The following is a 23,255-nucleotide window of genomic DNA, read 5'->3' as shown; positions in this document are numbered from 1 at the left end:
AGATTATTTGCCCATAGAGTTGAGGGTCCATATCTGGGCTCTCTACTCTGTTCCACTGGTCTATGTGTCTGTTTTTATGCCAGTACCATGCTGTCTTGGTGATCACACCTTTGTAGTAAAGCTTGAAATCAGGTAGCGTGATGCCCCCAGTTTTACTTTTAAAGGGACTATCCACCAAGATGATCTAACAATTGTAAATACCTATGCCCCCAATATTGGAGCAGCCAATTACATAAGAAAACTGTTAATCAAGATAAAGAGTCATATTGATATGATTACATTAATAGTAGGAGATCTTAACATGCCTCTCTCAGAAATAGACAAATCATCGAAGCAGAAAATCAATAAAGAAATAAGAGCATTGGACCAGATGGACCTCACAGACACATACAGAACATTCCACCCTAAAACAACAGAATACTCATTCTTCTCAAGTGCACATGGAACCTTCTCAAGAATAGACCACATACTGGGTCACAAATCAGGACTCAACTGATACCAAAAGACTGAGATTATTCCCTGCATATTCTCAGATCACAATGCTTTGAGACTGGAGCTCAATCACAAGGACAAGTTCAGAAGGAACTCAAACACCTGGAAGCTAAATACCACCTTGCTTAAGAATGTTTGGATCAACCAGGAGATCAAAGAAGAAGTGAAACAATTCATGGAAACCAATGAGAATGAAGACACTTCAGTCCGAAACCTATGGGATACAGCAAAGGCGGTCCTAAGGGGGAAATACATAGCCATCCAAGCCTCTCTCAAAAAAATTGAAAAACCCAGAACACAGCAGCTGTCTCTACACTTTAAAGAACTGGAGAATCAACAACAAATCAAACCAACTCCACACATAAGAAGGGAAATCATCAAGATTAGAGAGGAGATCAATGAGGTAGAAACCAGAGATACAGTAGAACATATCAATGAAACTAGAAGCTGGTTTTTTGAAAGAATCAATAAGATCGATAAACCACTGGCCACACTAATCCAAAAGAAAAGACAGAAATCCCAAATTCATAAAATTATGAATGAAAAGGGAGAGATCACAACTAACACCAAGGAAGTAGAAACAATCATCAGAAGTTATTATCAACAGTTATATGCCAATAAGCTAAGCAACCTAGATGAAATGGATGCATTCCTGGAAAACTATAAACTCCCAAAACTGAACCAGGAAGAAATTGACAACCTGAATAGACCGATATCTAGTAACGAAATTGAAGCAGTGATCAAAAACCTCCTAAAAAACAAGAGCCCAGGACCTGACGGATTCCCTGGGAATTCTACCAAACTTTCAAAGAAAAAATTACACCTATTCTCCTGAAGCGGTTTCAAAAAATTGAAGCAGAAGGAAAACTTCCAGACTCTTTCTATGAAGCCAGCATTACCCTGATCCCCAAACCAGGCAAAGACCCTACCAAAAAGGAGAATTTCAGACCAATATCACTGATGAATATGAAAGCTAAGATTCTCAACAAGATCCTAGCAAACAGGATCCAACAGTACATTAAAAAGATTATCCACCATGACCAGGTGGGATTCACCCCTGGGCATTAAGGATGGTTCAACATTCGCAAATCAATCAATGTGATAGAACAAATTAATAGGAAAAGAGAGAAGAACCACATGGTCCTCTCAATTGATGCAGAAAAAAGCATTTGACAAAATCCAGCATCCATTCCTGATTAAAACGCTTCAAAGTATAGGGATAGAGGGAACATTCCTGAACTTCATAAAATCTATCTATGAAAAACCCACAGCAAATATCATCCTCAATGGGAAAAAGCTTGCAGCCTTCCCACTGAGATCAGGAACACGACAAGGATGCCCACTCTCACCACTCTTGTTCAACATAGTATTAGAAGTCCTAGCAACAGCAATCAGACAACAAAGAGAAATAAAAGGTATCCAAATTGGCAATGAAGAAGTCAAACTCTCTCTCTTCGCAGATGACATGATTCTTTATATGGAAAACCCAAAAGACTCCACCCCCAAACTATTAGAACTCATACAGCAATTCAGCAACGTGGCAGGATACAAAGTCAATGTACAGAAATCAGTGGCTTTCTTATACACTAACAATGAAAATACAGAAAGGGTAATTAAAGAATCGATTCCATTTACTATAGCACCAAGAACCATAAGATACTTGGGAATAAACCTAACCAAAGAGGTGAAGGATCTGTCTTCAAGGAACTACAGAACACCCATGAAAGAAATTGAAGAAGACACAAAAAGATGGAAGACCATTCCATGCTCCTGGACTGGAAGAATAAACATTGTTAAAATATCTATACTGCCTAGAGCAATCTATACTTTTAATGCCATTCCGGTCAAACGTCCATTCTTCAAAAAGCTGGAGCATATAATCCAAAAATTTGTATGGAATCAGAAGATATTTTCATATATTTTTATTTAATATATCTTGGAAATGTCATGATAAAAATAGAGGAAAGGTAAAGTTGTGTATGTGGTCAATGTCTTCATTATCATATTACCTCTGTAAGGGGAACACTGGGGGCTGGTGGGGAGGGTCCAAGAAGGGCCATTTCTGTCTTTATCTTTGAACTTTTCTATTTGGTTTTGATGTTCTAATTGTGTGCAAGCTTTACTTCAATTTACTTTTTTCCTTTTTAAGTCAAGAGGGGTTATTTAGGGAAAAGATTATGGCCCAGTTTTGCTTTTCTTTTTTGTACTTCTACTGTTTTCTCTACCAAAATAAACTAATACACTTCATATTATTTTTTAAATAAAATAAAGCAAGGACATGAGATTAGATCACCTCTGTGCCCCGCTGCTCTAGAGCCATGGTTTTATGATTACTAAATCCATCCTTTAGAAGCCAACTCCAGTCAGGCTTCTACTCCCTGCATTGCTATCTAAAACATAACATTATCTTTCCACTCCCATTATCTATTCCTCAAGTCTCCTAATCATGTCACCTTCTCCCAGTCCCCTAGAATGAAAATCTGGACCCCATTCCCACCATAGCACCCTCCTCCACACTCCCTCGTGCCTCTCTCTGATCCGTGAGTTACAAAGTCCTAGCACAGTCCTGGATGCTTGTCCCACAGTCAGAGCATGAGCTCATACATGGGCTAGAGCAGTATCCACTGAACTAGCTTCTCTGTCCCATCAAACTAATTTTGTAAGGTCATATTCTCACTGGGTCATTTTCTAGATAATGTTTAGTAGCAAACCCTTTCCAAAGAAAATGAAAGCCAAAACTGAAATTCAACTGAAAATTTCAATTTGGCTTCCACATGATGGCTCCAACTTACCCCTGAAGGATTTCCCCCATTTCTCTCCAATTTGCAGCCAAACCAAGTAACCTCCAGTTTCCCAATACCTTTACTGGTCCTACTTTGCAATATCACACTTCTTTGCTCTCAATATTCTCTTTAAACAGAGAAGTCATCCCCACTATTTGGGGTCCCTCATCCCCCTTGGCTATACTAAAAAATTATAAACCCTATAAGAGACAATTATTTCACTGGTTTCCTAGCCTCTGAATCCCTTTCCTATGTCTGAGGAATTTCCCCACAATTTAGAGTCTTGGTAGGAAGCAGAGCCCAGCTCTTACTATAGAAGCTGCCAATACCAGATGACTGACTGCTTGCATTTACCTTTGCTGCTGTGACATGGAAATGTGACAAATGTGCAACAGCTGCTCCAGACCAGAATCCAGAGATAACCCACGATATTCTCTCCCCCAACAGGGGCAGTAGGGCTGGTAGCACATCTAGAACCCAAAATAGCATCAGCAGTATCTTGGAGCAGCTCCAGAAATGCTCTCACCAGAACAGTTCTAGGATCTGCTTCTGGCAAGTTAGCCTTAATCTAGTTCTCCCAACTTCCTGGCCATCCTACCTATTGTTTTGTGGTTTTTTTATGGCTAACATATTTTTTAATAATTATTATTTTTATTAACATACATTATATTATTAGCCCCAGGGGTACAGGTCTGTGAATTGTCAGGCTTAAACATTTCACAGCACTCACCATAGCACATATCCTCCCCAATGTCCATAACCCAACCATCCTCTCCCTACCCCTCCTTTCTCCAGCAACCCTCAGATTGTTTTGTGAGATTAAGAGTCTCTTATGGTTTGTCTCCCTCCTGAACCTATCTTGTTTCATATTTTCCTTCCCTACCCCCCAAGCCTCCCACCCTGCCTCTCAAATTCCTCATATAAGAGAGATCATATGATTTTTTTGTCTTTCTCTGACTGACTTATTTCACTCAGCATAATACCCTTCAGTTCCATCCACATCATTGCAAATGGCAAGCTTTCATTTCTTTTGATGGCTGCATAATATTCCATCGAATATGTATACCACATCTCCTTTATTGATTCATCTGTTGATGGACATCTAGGTTCTTTCCACAGTTTGCCTATTATGGACATTGCTGCTATACACATTCGGGTGCACGTGCCCCTTTGGATCACTACATTTGTATCTTTAGGGTAAATACCCAGTAGTGCAATTGCTGGGTCGAACATCCTACCTATTGTACCCAAAGCAGCCACATTTGGATTTTGTTGCTTACAAACACTGACCCTGGTATAGGCCTTTCAACCCAGTAAAAATGCATAAATGCAAATGAGCTGTACAGACCTTCAGGCAAGTCACAGACTAGCAAAGTCCTACCCACCTTGTAAGCAGCAGCCCCACTGGCACTCCCCAAAAGAGTCAGAGATCACTCCAACAGGAGATTCCTCCCCCACTCTGGACTTTACTCAACCTCATTAAGCACTTCACCCTCCTCAATAGCTCCCCAATTTGTCTGCTCCTCTTGAAACTTCGGTGCAGTACCTTTGTTCAGTTTCTTAGTACCTCCCCTCTGACTTGTAACAGCCCCCTAAAGATCTCTCTACCTTTGGATAGATCCCTTCAAAGGAATCCTCAACCAGACTCCAAGTGCAAAACTAACTATGTAACTCTTCAGATTAAAACCTTCTTAGGGTTCCAAGTAGCTGTCACCATAGAAACTAAATCAGGTACCTCAGCAATTGAGATCTTCAGGTACTGAGGTTGCTATGCCTGCAACCTCAGCCCCATGCCTAGTTCTTTCCTTAAACTTCCCTAGAGCTGAAGTAACCATTCAAAGATGCAGGGCGAGACCCCCAATTCTAGCATCCAGGTTTTAAGGGAAACAACCCAATTTTCAACTAGCAGTTGAACATATCAACTACATAAACCCCCCCCCACAAAACCTTAAATATTTTGATAGACAAAACACATCTGCATGCTGACTATAGCCCATGGACATCAAGTTTATGACTTCTATCTGCTGCTTGCATCAGATATGATGTATTGTATGTTCTCTCTAAACTTGGATGGTTCTCCCTTGATTCCTAGTTACTCAAGTAAATGTTTCTTCAGTGAATAGATGAACAAAAAGAGAATGTAAATAAGGTAGGAGGAAGTAAAGCAAGGAAAGGAGACATGAAAAACAATAATGAGTAAAGCCTAAGAAATCAAACCTTGTCCCTGTTCTGCCCTGGACAGATCTCCATAGGGGTCAGTGATGGTCACAGCAGCAGCACAGGGACCAGTGCTGGATGAGAGCAGCATCCCAAAAGGAGGCCAGGTCAGAGTGATGGCAAAGACTGAGGCTAAATCTTACCAAAATCAAAGAGCCAACTTACTAAAAATCAGTTAAGTTGCACATTTCGTATGCATTTAAAATTTATTTTTTAAAAAGATTTATTTATTTATTCCTTTGTCAGAGAGGGAGAGAGAAAGAGCATAAGCAGGGGGATCAACAGGCAGAGCAGGCAGAGGGAAAAGCAGGCTCCCCACTGAGCAAGCCATCCCAGGACCTTGGGATCAGGTCCCGAGCCAGAGGCAGAGGCTTAACCGACTGAGCCACCCAGATGTCCCTAAAAATTTTTTCTTTTTTCTTTTCCAAGTCTTTATCTAAACTCCAGTTAGTTAACATACAGTGTAATATTAGTTTTAGGTGTAGAATTCAGTGATTTATCACTTATATCCAACACTTGGTGCTCATCCTTATTCTCCATCAACCATCTAACCCAAGCCCCACTCCCCTCCCCTCCAGCAACCTTCAGTTTGTTCTCTGGTTTGTCTCTTTTCTGCCCCTCCCCCAAAGTCATCTGTTTTATTTCTTAAATTCCACATATGCAAAAAGAAGACAGAGCTATGTCAGTAAACCTTAAACTCCATTTTCAAGACCACAAGAGTAAACTAGTGTTTCGAGGGCCAGAAACAGAAAGTGAGTGGCTCAATTCCAGTTTCTGTAGTTTCTTCCACACAGAATTACAAAATAAGAGAAAGGAAGGCTAACCACTGGCACAGTGCGAAATTACATTTTTTTGTTTTCAGGAAGAATAGAAACCCCATGAATATTTAAACTTCTACTCTACTCAGCTTCATAATTTAAACTTGAAACAAAAAATTTGACCTCTCCCAATTTTGACCTATCCACTTCCCTGGCATGATTGTTGCTGGTAATCCTTAAGTACAGAGAAAGAGAAAATGAAATGAAATAATTTTCCAGCAGAAAGATAGCTTATAGAGACCATGGAAGAGCAGAGTGTTCATCTGGGACAAAGTGGATGAATAGTCAGTCAATTCATGAAGTCTGAACTTAAGCCAGAAGCAAGAACACAAGGCCACCTGGGAGGAAAGAAAAGCATAGATCAAAGAAAGAAGTTTGTATATGCAGTTTGGATATGTCTGAGAATGTTCTATGACTCTAGGATAACCACCACCACATTGGTCCTAATTGTCTTTGGGCCTCAGAAATAATTTTTATTCCCTCTGTAGAAGATGGTTCTTCCTCTGTTGTTCACCTGGGTGGCACCTTGTCCTTTAAGTCTCCCATAAGATGACAGCTCTTAAGGAAGTCTCTCACGACCATTAAATTTCCTGACACCCTCCATCACAACCCCTTGTTATTTTCCTCATCATATTCATCAGTACTTAAAATTATTTTATATTTGCCTACTTTTTTGATTGACCTTGAAGCAGGGGGTTTGTCTATTGTCTTCCCTGCTCTATCTCAAGAGCCTGCCACAGAGTCCAGCACATAAAGAGATAATAAAAGGCAATGGAAGATGCTCTCTAGCACTCTGCTAGTCAAAAAAAGATTCTTGTTTTCTGATAAAAGACTGTGTAGAGACAGGAAATGAAGGCAGACTCCTGCAGAAATACTTTGAAACCATGCTAAAGATTCTCCATGTATAATGGCTCCTCTTGATCAATATCCTTCACACCCACACTATACTAACACTGTCTATACAGAAGTGCATAAAATCAAATCCTTCACCACAAAAAAGCACTTATGAACAAAACAATACTGCTTCTAAGGGCAATAAATATTTTGAGTTTATTTTTTAAACATTCCTCTTAGTGCTTCAAGATACCATGCAATCTAAGACCACTACCCAAACAGATTTAAGAGATAAAATTCAGATAAAATCAGGCCGCAGGAAAAGGCTGTTGGGGGTGGGATAATCTTAATTCTTCCTAGGTCAGAAAGACCTTTCTGGGTTTCAAAGCCAGGAATGAAGGGGAGAACTTTGGTGGATTCTGTGAAGGGTTAAATGTCACAGACTTTCTTAATGCCATTTGGCCATGGGTTTAACCAGTTTGCATTTGCAAAAGGATAAATCTGAGAATACTCTTGGAGCACCTGGGTGGCTCAGTCAGTTGAGCATCCAACTCTTTATTTCACCTGAGGTCATGATCTCAGGGTCATTGGTTGGTCTCTGCACTCAGCACAGAGTCTGCTTAAGATTCTGTCCCTTTCCCTCTACCCCCTACCTTCTGCTTGTGCTCTTAAAAAAAAAAAAAAGAAAGAAAAGAGAAAAGAATCTGAGAATAATTTTGTATGCACCTAGAATAAAGCCTTAAGCATTTGCTCCTTCAACATAAAATAAAACTCTAATTTTGAAAAGAGAAAATATCCAGAAGGTAGTATAGGGGACAGGAGACAGAGTACCAGCATACAGCAGTCTGTCTACACAGCACATGGTGTGCTTCTCTCCCACAGAAGGACTCCTCTGTAAGCTGCCTGGAGCTGGGTGACAGGGTCTTCCTGTCTTTCACATTCATTTCCCAGTGCAGGCTCTAGCACAGTGCCTTGACAATAGCAGGTGCTCAATAGTATAATCTGATGACTAGGTGGATGGACAAATGAATAAATTATGAAGGTGGCCAAGTAAGGTGCTGTCACATGGTAACAGCACAAAGATGTCTAACCTTCTAGCCCCTCACCATATGAAAACAGAGCTTCTCAACCTTTAAGGCCCTATTCACCTTTTTTTTTTTTGCCTTCCTCTTTCATTTTTATATTTTTATAATTTTTTATAAACATATAATCCTATTCACCTTTTGATAATGATCCAGTTCTAGATTACCCAGACCTTCTCCTCTGAAGGGAGAAGCCTAGGCCAATGGCTCTCAATGGGGGACAATTCTGCCCTCTGGCTTATACCTTTGAATTCCTGGAGATATTATTTTTGGTTGTCACAATGGGGGAAGAGTACAACTGGTACCTAGTGGGGAGAGGCCTGGAATGTTACTAAACCTCCTACAATGCAAAAGACAACCCCCACAACAAAGACTGACCCAGCCCGAGGTGTGGGACGGATGGGGTGGCTAGATGATGGACATTTGGGAGGGTATGTACTATGGTGAGTGGTGTGAATTGTGTAAGACTGATGAATCACAGACCTATATACCTGAAATAAATAATATGTTAATTAAAAAAAAAAAGACTGACCCAGCCCAAAATGTTAATAGTGCAGAGGTTGAGGAACCCTCATAGGAGAGGCATATTTATATCTTTGATCTTTTCCTCTTGAACTAAACTTTCTCCACTCTACTGCCTTATCTTCCTAAGGAAAACAGAGCTATCCTTAACTAGTATCATTACTATAATCATTAATGGGACAAATTAACTCACACTAATAGCAGTGCACATTTGCACTTCACAGGTTGCAAGAATGTCTTTTAAAAAATTCTCATTTGCTTCTCTCAAGAATTTGGGAAGTATCATCATATTCATTTTTGAGCAAATGACACTAAATAAGCTAACCATCGTTTCTATGAGTTGAAAGAGGTAAAGAAACTGAAGCTCAGGAACATTAAGTGACTTGTTCAAGATCACATGCATAAAGCAGCAGACTGTTAAAGACACCCCAAATCAGGCTTTGTGATAACCTGGCCCCTCTCACTTTCACTGCAGTGGACTTCTCATGGAACGGTGGTGGCCCAGTGGATATATAATGTAAGCCATATATATATAATTTAAAATTTTCCAGTAGCCACATAAAAAGTAAAAAGAAACAGGTGAAGTCAATTTTAATATATTTTATTTAAGTGAAATATATTTAGGATATTTATAATATACAACATATAAACATTTCTGTAATCAATATACAGAATTATTCATAGAATGGTTTATAAGTTTATAACTCTTCAAAGTCTGGTGTGTATTTTATACTTAAATCACATCTCACTTGCAATTAGCCACATTTTAGTTACTCAATAGCCCTGTGACTCACGGCTACTGTTTTGCACAACACAGGTTGCGTGTTCGTGTGTGTGTGTGTAGGGAAAAGAGAAAAGGAAGAGAGACATGGGGAGGTATAGAGGTTCCTGTGGGTTAAGACAGACAACTTGAGGAGAGTGGGGTAAGTAGATGACAAGTGCGATTTTAGGTGGCATTCAATCTAGGTCAAGGATCTGCTGGTGTAAAAATGTTTAAGCTGAGATCAGAAGGAACTGCTCAAAGTTACAGGAATAATGGCAAAGTACATTGCTAGAATCTAGAAATTAAAAGCCTTAGCTAGAATTTGTTCGTGTATGTCTTAAACTAGGCTTCATATTTTCCCCATCTGTAAAAGCAAGCTGATTTGCAGAATCAATGCTAACCATAGAAATGCTTTTCTAAGACCATTTACAAATAAAAACATACAATGCCCTTGGAACAAAAAGTATGATTTGCAGTATCTGTGCGTAAGGTTATTGGGACAAGATTTCTTTCCCATCTCACAGAAGCTGGTCATCCTTAGCAAAAGAAAATTTAGGAACTAAACAACATAGATTTTTCTTCTGACTACTTAAAGTACAGCAGTTTTTACGTACATTTCACGTCCTCATGGAGGACGTTCTCACCATACATTCCAGTCTCCTGTGTGGCAAAACGTCAGGTCTACCTCAGTGAGGCAGACACAGCTTGTTACATAGGCAACGTAAGGCCAGAGGAAAGAGGCTTCTGTGTTCTAGCCTATCAAAGATGATGAGGAAGTAGAAAAAGAGAAAACAGCAGTTGTAATCTATTATTTTTTAAGCCTCATATCATGTGCCTACAGCTTATAAAATCTAAGCCTCACTATAACCATGGTAAGTCAGTGTTTCTTACCCTTTGTGCAGATTGGGAAATGGACCCTCAGAGAAATTAAATAACATGACTGAGTTCCTAATGCTAGGTTTGAAACTTAGTTCCTGTTGATTGTGAAGAGAGTGGAAATCTTTCCTTTGTGCTAGGATGGCAGTTCATCCCAATTGAATTCTAAAGACTTTGAAAAGTAACCCGAAAAAGCTCCCCAGAGTTCTAAATTAATTGCAAAATAGAAAAAGCCACCTTCTCTTTTCCTTCATGTTTGACATTCATAGAGAGGAGAGAAAGGCAGGCAACTAAGATAATCTTTGATTACTTTTTGTGCAATTCCCAAGTAGACCCTCTGAATTGGCCAAAAATGTAATCACTAATGAGTTTATGGTGTGTTAGGCCCTATTTTGAGACTTCAACACACAGAGTAACTCATCTGATCTTCACCATAACCCCATGAAGTCGGTGCTGTTATTTTCATTCCCTTTTTACAAATGAGGTGCACAGAGGTTAAGTGACCTGCCCAAAGTCACCCAGCTGGTAAGTGCAGAGTCTGGACTCAAAGCCAGGTGATCTAGCTCATAGACATAATGCAGAGTGCCTCATTATGCTGCTAAAGATCAACTTAGTAAATGTCTCTAGTGGGATGAGATTTAAACTAAACAGCCTGTTGCATGCAAATGTCGTGTTTCTGTGGAGTCTCTGAAAAGTCCCAGTTGACTCAAAGTTCTCTCAAGGCTCTGAACCTGCTACTCTTTTGGGTGAGGGCTTATCACGGAAACTCCTATCCTCGTTGTCATCTTATTAGTCTTAAGTATTATAATACCCCATGAGAAACAAAAATCTAATCTCTCTAGTCAGGCATTTTATTAGAGAAATCTGCCCCAAATCCTTCTCCATGTGCATTTTTTAAAAGATTTTATTTATTTATTTGCCAGAGAGAGAGAGAGAGATTGAGATTGAGAGGAAGAAGCAGACGCCCCACTAAGCAGGAAGTTCCATGCAGGACTCTATCCGAGGATCCTGAGATCCAGGCCTGAGCTGACACCTAATTAACTGCGGCACCGAGGCACTCCCTCTATGTCATGTTTTTATCTTGATCAACCTGAGTCAATGATCTAATTTTGGGCTGAAGGAAGCATTACCATTCTAGGCAGGATGTGAGGACCCTCTGGATCCAATAACTTAACCTCCCATTGACTGCCAGGGTTGGTGCACTTCATCTGGAACCCAGCAGCCCAGGCTGACAGCTTCTTCTTTCCTTGCTGCTCTATGTCCTTCAAAAGGCATCCTGCCTGATGAAAATCTAGCTGTCCCTCGATTTCAAAGGAAACCTAGCTTGTGACAGTGGGAAGCAAATACTTCAGTTGGTTCAACCTCAAGACTGTGTCATTTACCCTCAGCCCTTTCAACTAGCACAGCAGCTGGCTAATAGTAGGGACACAATAAATATTTGTTAAATTAATCACCTCTCTAAACCTATTCTGTTTCTGCATCTCTGCATTAGATATAGTGGCTCTATTTACAATATAAGATGATTATGATAATAGCAGCAAGAAATTCATTACTTTCTTTGAAAGGTAAAAATCATGATATGAATATGAATGACTTTTGCTGAAAAGCCTTAATTTTGAAACTTAATCAATCATTCACATCCTTAAGTATGTTATTTGAATTATAATATAAAAGTACTACAAATTAAATGCTAAAAGCGGCACAGAATGAACAAGTAAAAAAAAAAAAACAGAAGAAAAAAATACAAAGGAAAACCAAAGTAGGACTACAAGCCCACCAACTTGTGGAAGCACCTTTATTGTTCTGTAGAAGAACAAGCAGAAGGTTTATGGTGCTGATGGATTTCAGTTTTAACGGGGACAGAATGCAAGTATTTATCCAAGAGAAATAATGTGTTTCCATTCTTGGTCACTGCCCACCCCGCCCCAAGAAAAAGCCCCACACAAGGAATACAATTCTGGTTACCATAAAGTCTCAGATATGCAGGCCCAAATCACACAGTTCTTCCATAAACTGGGTCTGCAGAACACAAAAAACATGATGTGGGCAGGTGAAAAAGTTAATTGGGTACCCAGGATTACCTGTGGAATGCACTTTCTTCCCAACCTTAACTTCTAACACTCCCTACTGCACTTCACACTCTAGCTGAAAGATCCAAACTACTGCCGACCCTAGTGCAGAGATGAAAGAGAAAAGAAAAGAAAGAACAGGGAGGAAAGGAAGGAAGAAAGCAAGCAAGCCAGCCAACCAGTCACATGGTTATATCCACCAAACATGAAACCTGATTCTATATGGATGTATGTGAGCAAATTAGTATGGGGACAGACAAGCTCTAGGCCGGAAACTAAGCTCTGATCCAGGACCATTTAAAGACCTGTGGAGAGGTACTTGTCTTTGCTGAGGGCTTTTTAAAGTTTTGTATCTCATTTAAACCAACAGTACCATATCACAAAATCCATAACCCCTGGTGGACATGAAGGCACATCCCAGGCGGCTCTAAACTGCAAGAGCTAATTCTTGTATCTTCCACTGTCAGAAAGGACACAGGCTCTCTCACAATTTAGGAAGGGGGTTCTAGAGAAACTGAAGAGCCAACAGTGGGGGCCAGAACAGAGACAAAAAGAAGACAGTAACATGGATTTTGTATAAGGAAAAATCAGCACAAGCAGCCAGCCAACAGGTTGCCCTTGTTACAGAAGCCATATAATCCAGGATAAATTAGCTCTGGATCTGTGTTCTCAAGAACCCCCACCCTTGCCAGGTAACACCTCAGGACTTAGGTCTCTGCCAACTTCTCTGACCACACGAAGAAAAAAAAAATGTGGGAGAAAGAGGAAATTAAATAATATAAGACACTTATCTACTCCAGTTTACTAATAATGTGGGTGGTGACGCTTCAAAAGCTGAGTTTGGGAGTTAAGGGGAGGAGAGAAAAAGAAACCACAATCCTTCTGAGCTCAGCTGAGGTCTCCGCAGAACAAGTGTCAACGCTTTTAAAGGGCACGGCTTGTTCTCAGTTGCAAAGCACACCGGCTGGCAGGGTAGGCGCGGGGGACTGCTTACCCGGAAGCCCTCAGGACGCCCGTAGCGCGGGGGGGGGGCACCCCAAAGACATTGACATCACAAGCACCAAGCCAGGCGCGCTGCCCCTCCTTCGCGAAGAGGGGGCACCCGTTGAGGGCTCTCCTTGCCCTGCAAACACCAGCCGGGGGGAAGCCTGAAAAGTGGAAGCAAAACCAGCACAAATGAAAGAAATACACGTTACCTTGTTCATCCCATTCCCCATGGTGGCTGAATGCGAACTCTAGCACCCTTGGAAATGAGGTCGCAGGCTCACTAATGGCATGTTACAACAGAAGGGAGGAGCAGGTGGAGCGGGCGGGGGAGGAGGCCCTGGGGAGTAATTTCGTGCTCGCAGTATAAACAACAACAACAACAATCAGGGACATCCAGACCACTCGGCTTGCTCCAGGTAGCTGGCCGGGATGGAAGAGCTTTCCGCTCATCCGCCCCAGACTTCCCGGCCGAGCAGAGCAGAGAACTGGTGCTCTTGCCGGGAAATGGTCTCGCTTTGCCACTGCACGCCCCGTGAGCGCCCAATCAACCCTCCCCGGCGGCTCTCTGGGACTTGTAGTCAGGCTCCCTGGCGCAGCGACCGCTCGCCCCGCCCTGCGCAGCCCACAGCTTCCCGGCTGCCAGAGCCTGAGCCCAAAGCGCACGCGCAGCGCGAGCGCCGGGAGCTGCTGCGATGATCCGTTGGAGAAGACTTACGCGCGGGGGCGGGGCCTGGTGGCCGCGCAGGCGCCTCCCCAACCTGGCCTCAGCACGTCGCCCAGCAACGTCCCCCGGGATCAGGGTCACCAAAACTCCCGCAGACCTTTTCCCCTGGGGCGACTGGGGAGACCTGTTACCAGTAGTCACCACCCTCCTTGACTGCCTCGGTGAATCAGGTGCTAATCAGAGCCTTGGTCTTCGCAGCTCCCCTTCTTCGGGTTTCTGAGGGCGACAGTTTTAGGCCAGGGTTGGGGGATTCCTATGGCCCTGCCCCACCCACGAAGACCGAGAAGACTCACCCGGTGGGGAAAGGTGGACTCAGTGACTCATCTCTGGGATGACCTAACCTCCCTACTGTGGGGGAGCAGATGGCCAGATCTCAGACCTCATACTGTGTCATAAGACGTCTAGTAGGTGCCATCTTCAGATACAAACTGGCTGTAGTAGGTGGCTTAGCTATGTTGATAGACGTGCTTCTGGAAAGCCCCTGTCCTTGTTAAACAGCATAATGTCTGCATTATAATTGTGTCTACAGTAGAATACTTTCCAACCTATAGTAGAATTGTTTGGAAAATTCTGTCACTTCTACTAAGCAGCTTTCTTCCCTGGGGACGGAATCCTTGAGGTAGGGGTTTCTCAGTGTTATTTTTATTTCGTTAGCAATGCTCTGTACAAAATAGGTGCCCAATGTTAAATGAACATATATTATCAATCTAATATGGTTGGGCTCACCCCTGATGACCTCATTTCAGCTGCTCCTCCTTGCTCAACAAGTTAATAGTCACACTGACTTTCTTTGTGCCTCTTGAACCTGCCAGGCTGGATCGTGCACTCTGTATGGGCTGTGCTTTCCATTCAGACCTAGCCCTTTGCAAAGCGGATCTTTCTTTGAGGTCTCAGCCCAAATGTCACCTCCTCAAGAGGCTTTTCCCTACCACCCGATTTAAAGCAGATTCTTAAGTCACAGTTAAGTTATCCTGTATTTTTTCTTCATGGTATTTAACCTAATTGGACATTATCATATATGTTTGCTTACATTTTATCTGTCTCACTAAAAAGCAGCCTTCTGATGTAAAGGACCTTACCCATCTCATTCATTGCCAAAGCCACATGGTCTGGGATAGTACCTGGCATGATATAGGGGTTCAGTATATACTTGCTGAATAAATTAGTGAATTCTGGAGGACTGATACCATCAATTAGATTCTGAAGGACGCTGACATTTTGTAAAGAACTTCCAGATTCCATCTGAGTCATACCTCTCCTTGGACTCAATATATTATTTTCTGGGCAGTAGCAGGGACCAGAACCTCACATGTAGGAAGCCCCCACTCAGTGTTCACCCAAATTGTCTCCCATAGGTTGGTTGGAATCCAGATCTGCCCTCTTGGCTTATGGAGTGTTTCTTCTCTACCATCTTTACTTCCTCTTCTCTTCCTCACCTTCCAGACACCTGGACAGCATATCTCCTATCCCTCTGCTCCTCACCATCACTATTTTTTTTACTGCCTTCCTGCTTATAGATAACACAAGGTGGTTAGTAGACTGCCTGGGGGAGTCTGTCTGGGGAATCCCAAGACCAGCCTTTGTTCCTGAATCTCATAGTGATCTTTGGCAAGATGATCAACTTTTCTGAACCTGTTTTTTTTTCCCGCCTCATTTTAGAGAGCATTGGACTTCAAAATTTTGAAGATCCTATTCAGCAATCAATGAACTACTTCTTCCCCTCCACTTCACTTTTGCTGTTGTTGTTTCCAGTAGACAGATGAACTTTCAAGAACATAACCAGTTCATAAGTTGGTACTTTCCAATAAATGGCAGACCCATATGAATTTTTTTTGTAATCCATTTGGAACATTTCCGTTCTCTTACTCATTTCTAATAACCACTTACTGTTGTATTTAGTGAGCAATAACTGAACTTTAAGGTAGTAGTGTGCAAAAGTCCACAAGCAGAAGCTCAACAATTCAAGTCAGCCAGATTATGAGGGGTAGTACTGATAATTTCAGAGAATTGAGATAAACATCTGACCTAAAGAAAAGGAGCTACTTAATCTTCCTTGGCCTTTTGAACATTCTGTAATGCAGAGTTTCTCAAACTCAGTAATGCTGATATTTGGGGCTGATTTTATTTATTTAATTAATTTATTTATCTTTTTGCTTGTGGGGCTGTCCTGTGCATTGTAGGATATTTAGAAGTATTCCTGGTCTCTATTACTATATGTTCCTAGCATCCCTAGAGTGTCATGACAATCAGAAATATCTCCAGTCTTTGGAGAGCAAAACGCATTTCCTGCCATTATCATCTGAATGATAGGGCCACATAGATATCGTCTTTCAGACATGAAATCTCTTTCTTTCTGAAACTCTTTCCTTCTTTCTTTCTCTTGCTTTGTAACAAATTAAATTTATACTAATAGATGTTAGTCTATTCTTAGTCTATTCTATAACTAAGAATGTTAGTCTTCCACAGAATTCTTAGGCCATGCTGTCATAAGAACAAACTAAGGACAGGAAGTTAAAATGAAGAGCTAATATAACTAAAGCATGACTGAAAGTAAAGGAAGCTAATGAATTATGGAAAGAAGAAGAAAGATGGAGTCTAAAACTACCTAAGCAAAAGCACAAAACATTTTCTTTATTTCTTCAGAATTGCCCAGAAAGAGGTTACCCAGTTGACTGAGGCCATGCAGAGAAGCCTGATCATAAGAATGGGCTTCTCAATGACCTCAGCCTTTCAAAAACCGCCAGTTTCCAGACCTCCAAGCAGTCTTCTGATTATGACCTGGGTGTCTTCCTTCCCCTTAAGAGGTTTGGAGAGCTCAGATCTCAGAGCACAGCCATCTAGTGAGGTCAGAGAAGAGCAGTAAAAGGAATGGTTACATAGGTAGGTAAGCAGGGTAGAGAAAGAGGGTCAGAGAATCTGTGGGTAGGTAAATGGAGAGATACTAGCAGACGTAATTAGGAGTCAATAAAATCTGCTATGTGTAGAGTTTCTGGGAGTGTTGGCAGAGGTAAGGCCAGTGTTGGAGGAATGGGGTTATCAAGAAGTTTACAAAGTGGACCCCTAGGCAAAAGGGGAAATAATAGTCCTTATTCCTAAAAATCAGGTAGAGACACTGTTGCCAGGCTATGGGCTATAACATAGATGCATGTTTATTTTGAGTATACATAGCTTCCAAAATTGTAGGCTTCATGAGGACAGGAACCAGGTGTTATCCCTCTTTATACCCACCACCTACAATAGTTCCTAGTATATGGGGAAATTTTCTGATTTTTTTTTAATTTTTATTTTTTTTCTTCAATTTATTTATTTTCAGAAAAACAGTATTCATTATTTTTTCACCACACCCAGTGATCCATGCAATCTGTACCCTCTATAATACCCACCACCTGGTACCCCAACCTCCCACCCCCCCACCACTTCAAACCCGTCAGATTGTTTTTCAGAGTCCATAGTCTCTCGTGGTTCACCTCCCTTTCCAATTAAGAGAGAAAACACAACTGGGAGGCTGTTGCATTTGTCCAGATGTGAGGTTCACTAATAATTCGTTTTTTTATATACTACTCTATCATCACCTCACCTACCTGTTTCTCCTTTTCTAGAGCAATTTTTATGTGAGATGTCTCTTTGATCTAAGGATGACCAAAGTCCTATTGTCCTTTGTTTTTGAAAGTGATGTAGTGCACACTGGTGTAATGGTGGTGGTGGGGAGAGTCCTTGCACATAGTGCTTTCATGCATTGCTGTACTCTTGTACTCTGCCACTTGAGTTGCTATCATAGCTGTAGCTGGCAGAGCCCAGCACTGTCTGTAGTTCTGCCCTTGATATCATGGTTTTCTTTGAGCTTTGGTTAAGAAACCATTCCTGGTTTATGAACATCCATGTTGCTGGTTGGCTATGGTTATTTTTCTTGTCTGGAATGGTTTTCCTTGACCTCTGTACTTCCCTATCTCTGTCAAGAAAGGTCTACCTGAGACAACAAACGGTTCTTTTAAGACTTTCCATTTTGGGGGGCCTGGGTGGCTCAGTGGGTTAAGCCTCTGCCTTCAGCTCGGGTCGTGATCTCAGGGTACTGGGATCGAGCCCCTCATCGGGCCCTCTGCTTGGCGGGGAGCCTGTTTCCCCTTCTCTCTCTGTCTGCCTCTCTGCCTACTTGTGATCTCTCTCTCTCTCTCTCTCTGTCAAATAAATAAATAAAATCTTAAAAAAAAAAAGACTTTCCATCGTTTAAAAAACAAACAACAACAACAACAATAACAAAAACCCCACACTTTTACAAGGTTGATGATCCCAGCCCAAAACTACTAAGATTTGAACCACTAATATCTTTTTAGATTCAGTAGAATAATTGTCTTTTTTTAAAAGATTTTCTTTATTATTTGACAGAGAGAGACACAGTGAGAGAGGGAACACAGCAGGGGGAGTGGGAGAGGGAAAAGCAGGCTCCCCACTGAGCAGGGAGCCTGATGCGGGGCTCAATCCTGGGACCCTGGGATCATGACCTGAGCCGAAGTCAAACACTTAATGACTGAGCCACCCAAGTGCCCTACAATAATTGTCTTTTTAATCTGCCTGACAGTACTGATATAAGATACAGCTTGGGCCTTGCTTTCTTACCCTAACTCACTTGGGTATGAAGAGATACACCCGGGAGCCCTGACCAGTTACCTTCTATGTAGTACTATATTGCTGGCCTCTAAATTTTCATAAAGCCCTATTCAAAGTGACCACATGGCCTTATATCTAGTGGGAAGTGGGATGGCCCCTAAGTGTCCCTGGTCAGAGGATCACATCTATCTGCATTTATGACACCTGCATGGCCAGTCACCCTCTTAAAGGCACACTTCTGCTTCTTCATATGCCTTCAAGGGCCTGGGGCCACCCAGAAGTGAATATAGAAAGGAAGATGTCAAGGGAAGCTACAGCTCTGAAGAATGATTCGTCAAGAGCAGCTCTCCTCAGCAAATACAACATCTATCTGCTAAATGTTACTTTAAGGTTTTTCTCTAGTAAAGAGCTTTGTGTTGGTTAGTTTTATTTGTTTGTTTGTTTGTTTCACCCTTTTTTGTGTGTGAGATAGAATAGAACTAGGTCTGAAGATTCTTCAAAAAGTTTGGGTAGGGGGCACCTGGGTGGCTCAGTGGGTTAAGCCGCTGCCTTCAGCTCAGGTCATGATCTCAGGGTCCTGGGATCGAGGCCCGCATCGGGCTCTCTGCTCAGCAGGGAGCCTGCTTCCTCCTCTCTCTCTGCCTGCCTCTCTGCCTGCTTGTGATCTCTCTCTGTCAAATAAATAAATAAAATCTTTAAAAAAAAAAAAAAAGTTTGGGTAGGGGGCTGGAGAGAGGAGGGGGTTTCCTCAAAGAATGGAATATCCCAAGAGAAATTTCACTTGTCATGAGAGGGGAAGTCCATTTCATATGACATAATGGTGTCATTATTTAACACTCTGTTGGATTTTACATTTGTTAATATTTATCATTATTTTGATTAGTCACTCATCATTAAAACGCTGTGAATTATGAGAAAACCATCATACATAAAGAGCTGCTTGGGCTAGACTACAGACCAGCATCTTCTATCCTATCCACACCAAGGTGCTTGTATTTCCCCAATAAAAACTTGTTCTGCAGGAGACTACCTTCTCCTTTGCCCCCTAAACTCCACACACTCCCCAACCCAGCGAAGACCTCAGCTACAGCCACATCGTGTTACTCAAAGACCAGCACCCTTCAAGCACCCTACTTTTCACCCATCTCGTTCACACCTGTGAGCCTTGTCTATGCAGAGCTTCAACTTCAGGTCTGTGTAAATGACTAAAGCAAGAATAACAGCTTTAGAGAAATTCAAGCTGTTGCAGCATGGGGTACATTCAGTTCAAAGGAATTTCAAAGCCCTAAGAAAGGGCAAGATAGTCTAAGGCAAAGCTTCCCCTACTTCATTGTTACATAACTTGCATACCAAACAGACTAGAACAGTGTCTCAATCTAAAAGCATTTATATTTGCCTTTAAAATGACATCAGTGTCTCCTCTATTCTGCTCCAGAATACAAGGAAGTGCTCTATCTCTCTTGTAATCAAAGGGTCCATGAAGGTGCTTTTTCCCTATCAAAGGCATAGTTTGTCTTGAAAGTGATATGAAATCTATCTCTACAGATAGAAAACCTTGTGATTTTTAAATGACAGTTCCTCTTCTTGCTTGTCAAGGTTTTTGTGGGCAATAACAGAGGGGCAAGCACAGTAGATGGGTAGCAAGATAATTAGATAAATGATATATAAGGCAGTGTGATATGTGGCTATTTTCAATGCATGCTTACTGCAATGCTTTTAAGATATTTACAAATTAAAATGAACCTTTGCTTTTAAAATCTCACGATTTTTGTTGTAGTCACAACAACCAAACAAGTGGAGCAGGAAGCTCTCTGCATTGTAATTATTTTATTCAAACCATGATATGAAGCTTCTTTTTTTGGTATAAAGGCATGATTTGTGGGTTTTTCTTTTCTTGAGTAATAGCAAATCTAGAGATTTATAATCATTGTAAGTGTTGAATCTGATTGCCAGATTTACAGAGCTGTCTCTTTTAGGACTGCAGAGGTGAAATATGTAATCAAGTGGTTGCAGAACTACTTTGAAACAGACCATATTCACTTCCAGTTATTAAGTATAATAGTTCCACAGAGTTAAGATAATAATCTCTTAACCCTCTTTACCTATTTCCTAAAGAAATATGTGGTTTTTGTTTGCATCAGTCTCTTTCTGTTCTTCTTAACTTTGTTTCTAAAATATTTAATGATCACATAAAAAGAGGGAAGAGTCTGGTTCTCTAAGTAGGCATAAGCATCGATCATGTGGGGTGACCAACTTGTCCCAGTTTTCCCAGGATTTTCCTGGTTTTATGACTGAAAGTCTTGTGTCCCAGGAAGCCCTTTAGTTTTGAGCAACACAGGTTAGTTAGTTGCCTGTATGCTGTACTTTGGTGAAATATGAATTCATTTGAAATGAGAACAAATACTTAATTTTCATTTAAGCATATTCTTCTTTATTTAAAAATAGATCTATGTGTGCCAAACTATGGAAAGAACCAAGATGCCCTTCAATGGATGAATGGATAAGGAAGATGTGGTCCATATACACTATGGAGTATTATGCCTCCATCAGAAAGGATGAATACCCAACTTTTGTAGCAACATGGACGGGACTGGAAGAGATTATGCTGAGTGAAATAAGTCAAGCAGAGAGAGTCAATGATCATATGGTTTCACTTATTAGTGGAGAATAACAAATAGCATGGAGAAAAAGGGGAGTTAGAGAGGAGAAGGGAGTTGAAAGAAATTGGAAGGGGAGGTGAACCATGAGAGACTATGGACTCTGAAAAACAATCTGAGGGGTTTGAAGTGGTGGGGGGGTGGGAGGATGGGGTACCAGGTGGTGGGTATTATAGAGGGCACGGCTTGCATGGAGCACTGGGTGTGGTGAAAAAATAATGAATAATGATTTTCTGAAAATTAAAAAAAATGCAAAAAAAATAGATCTATGTGTGTAATGCTAAAAAGGAACAGTTGCCTTCCATTACTGGGCAGAGCCAGGCAGTTCATAGCTCTGAAAGCTGCACACTAAGCAAGAACTGGGCTCTCCTAAAGGGTTGTAATGGGCAACTGATACTTTCTAGAAGGAAATATTGACTGAAGAAAAGTCAATGTAAGTATTTCTCCCTAGAGAAAAATACATTTTGATCTTTCCCAAAACAAGTCAAAAGTTGTCTTAGGTTCCATTTGAATATTTTCCTAGAAACTATCTCATAAATGAATCATCTTCTTCCACTTCCTAAATCCCCTCATTGCCTATCACCCCTTAGTCCAGTTACTGGTCTCCAGGTGACATGGTCTTGGATGTCCATGTACACGTTCTCCATCTCCAAGCATTGAGGCGTCTTATTTATTTATTCAACCAACATTTATTGAAAACCTATATTCTAGGCATTGTGCCAGAAGCCAAGGATGCAGAAATATTAAAAAACTGGCCCATTCTAAACTCACATTTATCTATTAAGTCTTTGGGAAAGGTCTCATACATAAATAATTTCCATGTACTGTGGTATACTTTGAATTTGCAAAATTTGCTTTGAGAACTTAGAGAAAGGCACTCATGGAACTGTCTTAATTGGCTCTTATTTCCTTATTTCTGGCATGCAAGTTCTTCTGCTTCTTCTTCTTTTTTTTTTTACTATGTTATGTTAGTCACCGTACAGTACATCATTAGTTTTTGATGTAGTGTTCCATGATTCATTGTTTGCATATAACACCCAGTGCTCTATGCAATATGTGCCATCACTGGGCTAACCCATCCCCCAAACCCCACCCCCCTCTAAAACCCTCAGTTTGTTTCCAGAGTTCATAATCTCTCATGATTCATCTCTCCCTCTGATTCTCTCCTCCCCTTCAATTTTTCCCTTCCTTCTTCTAATGTCCTCTATGCTATTCCTTATGTTCCACAAATAAGTGAAACCATATGATAATTATCTTCTTCTGTTTGACTTATTTCACTCACTATAATCTCCTCCAGTCCTACACATGTTGATGTAAAGTTGGGTATTCATCCTTTCTGATGGCTGAGTAATATTTCATTATATATATGGACCACATCTTCTTTATCCATTTGTTGAAGGGCATCTCTGCTCTTTCCACAGTTTCGCTATTGTGGACATTGCTGCTATGAACATTGCGGTGCATGTGGCCCTTCTTTTCACTACATCTATATCTTTGGGGTAAATATCCAGTAGTGCAATTGCTGGGTCATAGATTAGCTCTATTTTTAACTTTTTTGAGGAACCTCCACACTGTTTTCCAAAGTGGCTATACCAACTTACATTCCCACCAACAGTGTAAGAGGGTTCCCCTTTCTCCACAACCTCTCCAACATTTGTAGCTTCTTGCCTTGCCTGTTTTTGCCATTCTAACTGGTATTAAGGTGATATCTCAAGGTGGTTTTGATTTGAATTTCCCTGATGACTAATGATGATGAACAAACCACTTGTTAGTTTTCTTTGGAGAAGTGTCTGTTCATGTCTTCTGTCCATTTTGTGACTGGATTA

The 23,255-nt window shown here is 41.1% G+C and overlaps 1 protein-coding gene across 3 annotated transcripts in view; it reads right to left on the bottom strand.

Moving 5' to 3' along the window:
- Window positions 1-13,950, bottom strand: part of DUSP22 (dual specificity phosphatase 22) — an 86,967-nt gene extending 73,017 nt beyond the window's left edge. For all 3 annotated transcript variants that reach the window (XM_044257761.1, XM_044257751.1, XM_044257772.1), the window contains exon 1: window positions 13,653-13,950. In XM_044257761.1, coding sequence (XP_044113696.1) covers window positions 13,653-13,673 — 21 coding nt within the window. In that variant the 5' untranslated portion in view covers window positions 13,674-13,950. The remainder of the gene's footprint in view (window positions 1-13,652) is intronic.
- Between the last annotated feature and the right edge of the window lie 9,305 nt (window positions 13,951-23,255).

The sequence above is a fragment of the Neovison vison genome, chromosome 1 (assembly GCF_020171115.1).
Source record: "Neovison vison isolate M4711 chromosome 1, ASM_NN_V1, whole genome shotgun sequence".
NCBI classification, from domain to species: domain Eukaryota; kingdom Metazoa; phylum Chordata; class Mammalia; order Carnivora; family Mustelidae; genus Neogale; species Neogale vison.
Note: the sequence above shows the minus strand (reverse complement) of the source record. Positions and strands in the feature narration are given on the sequence as shown.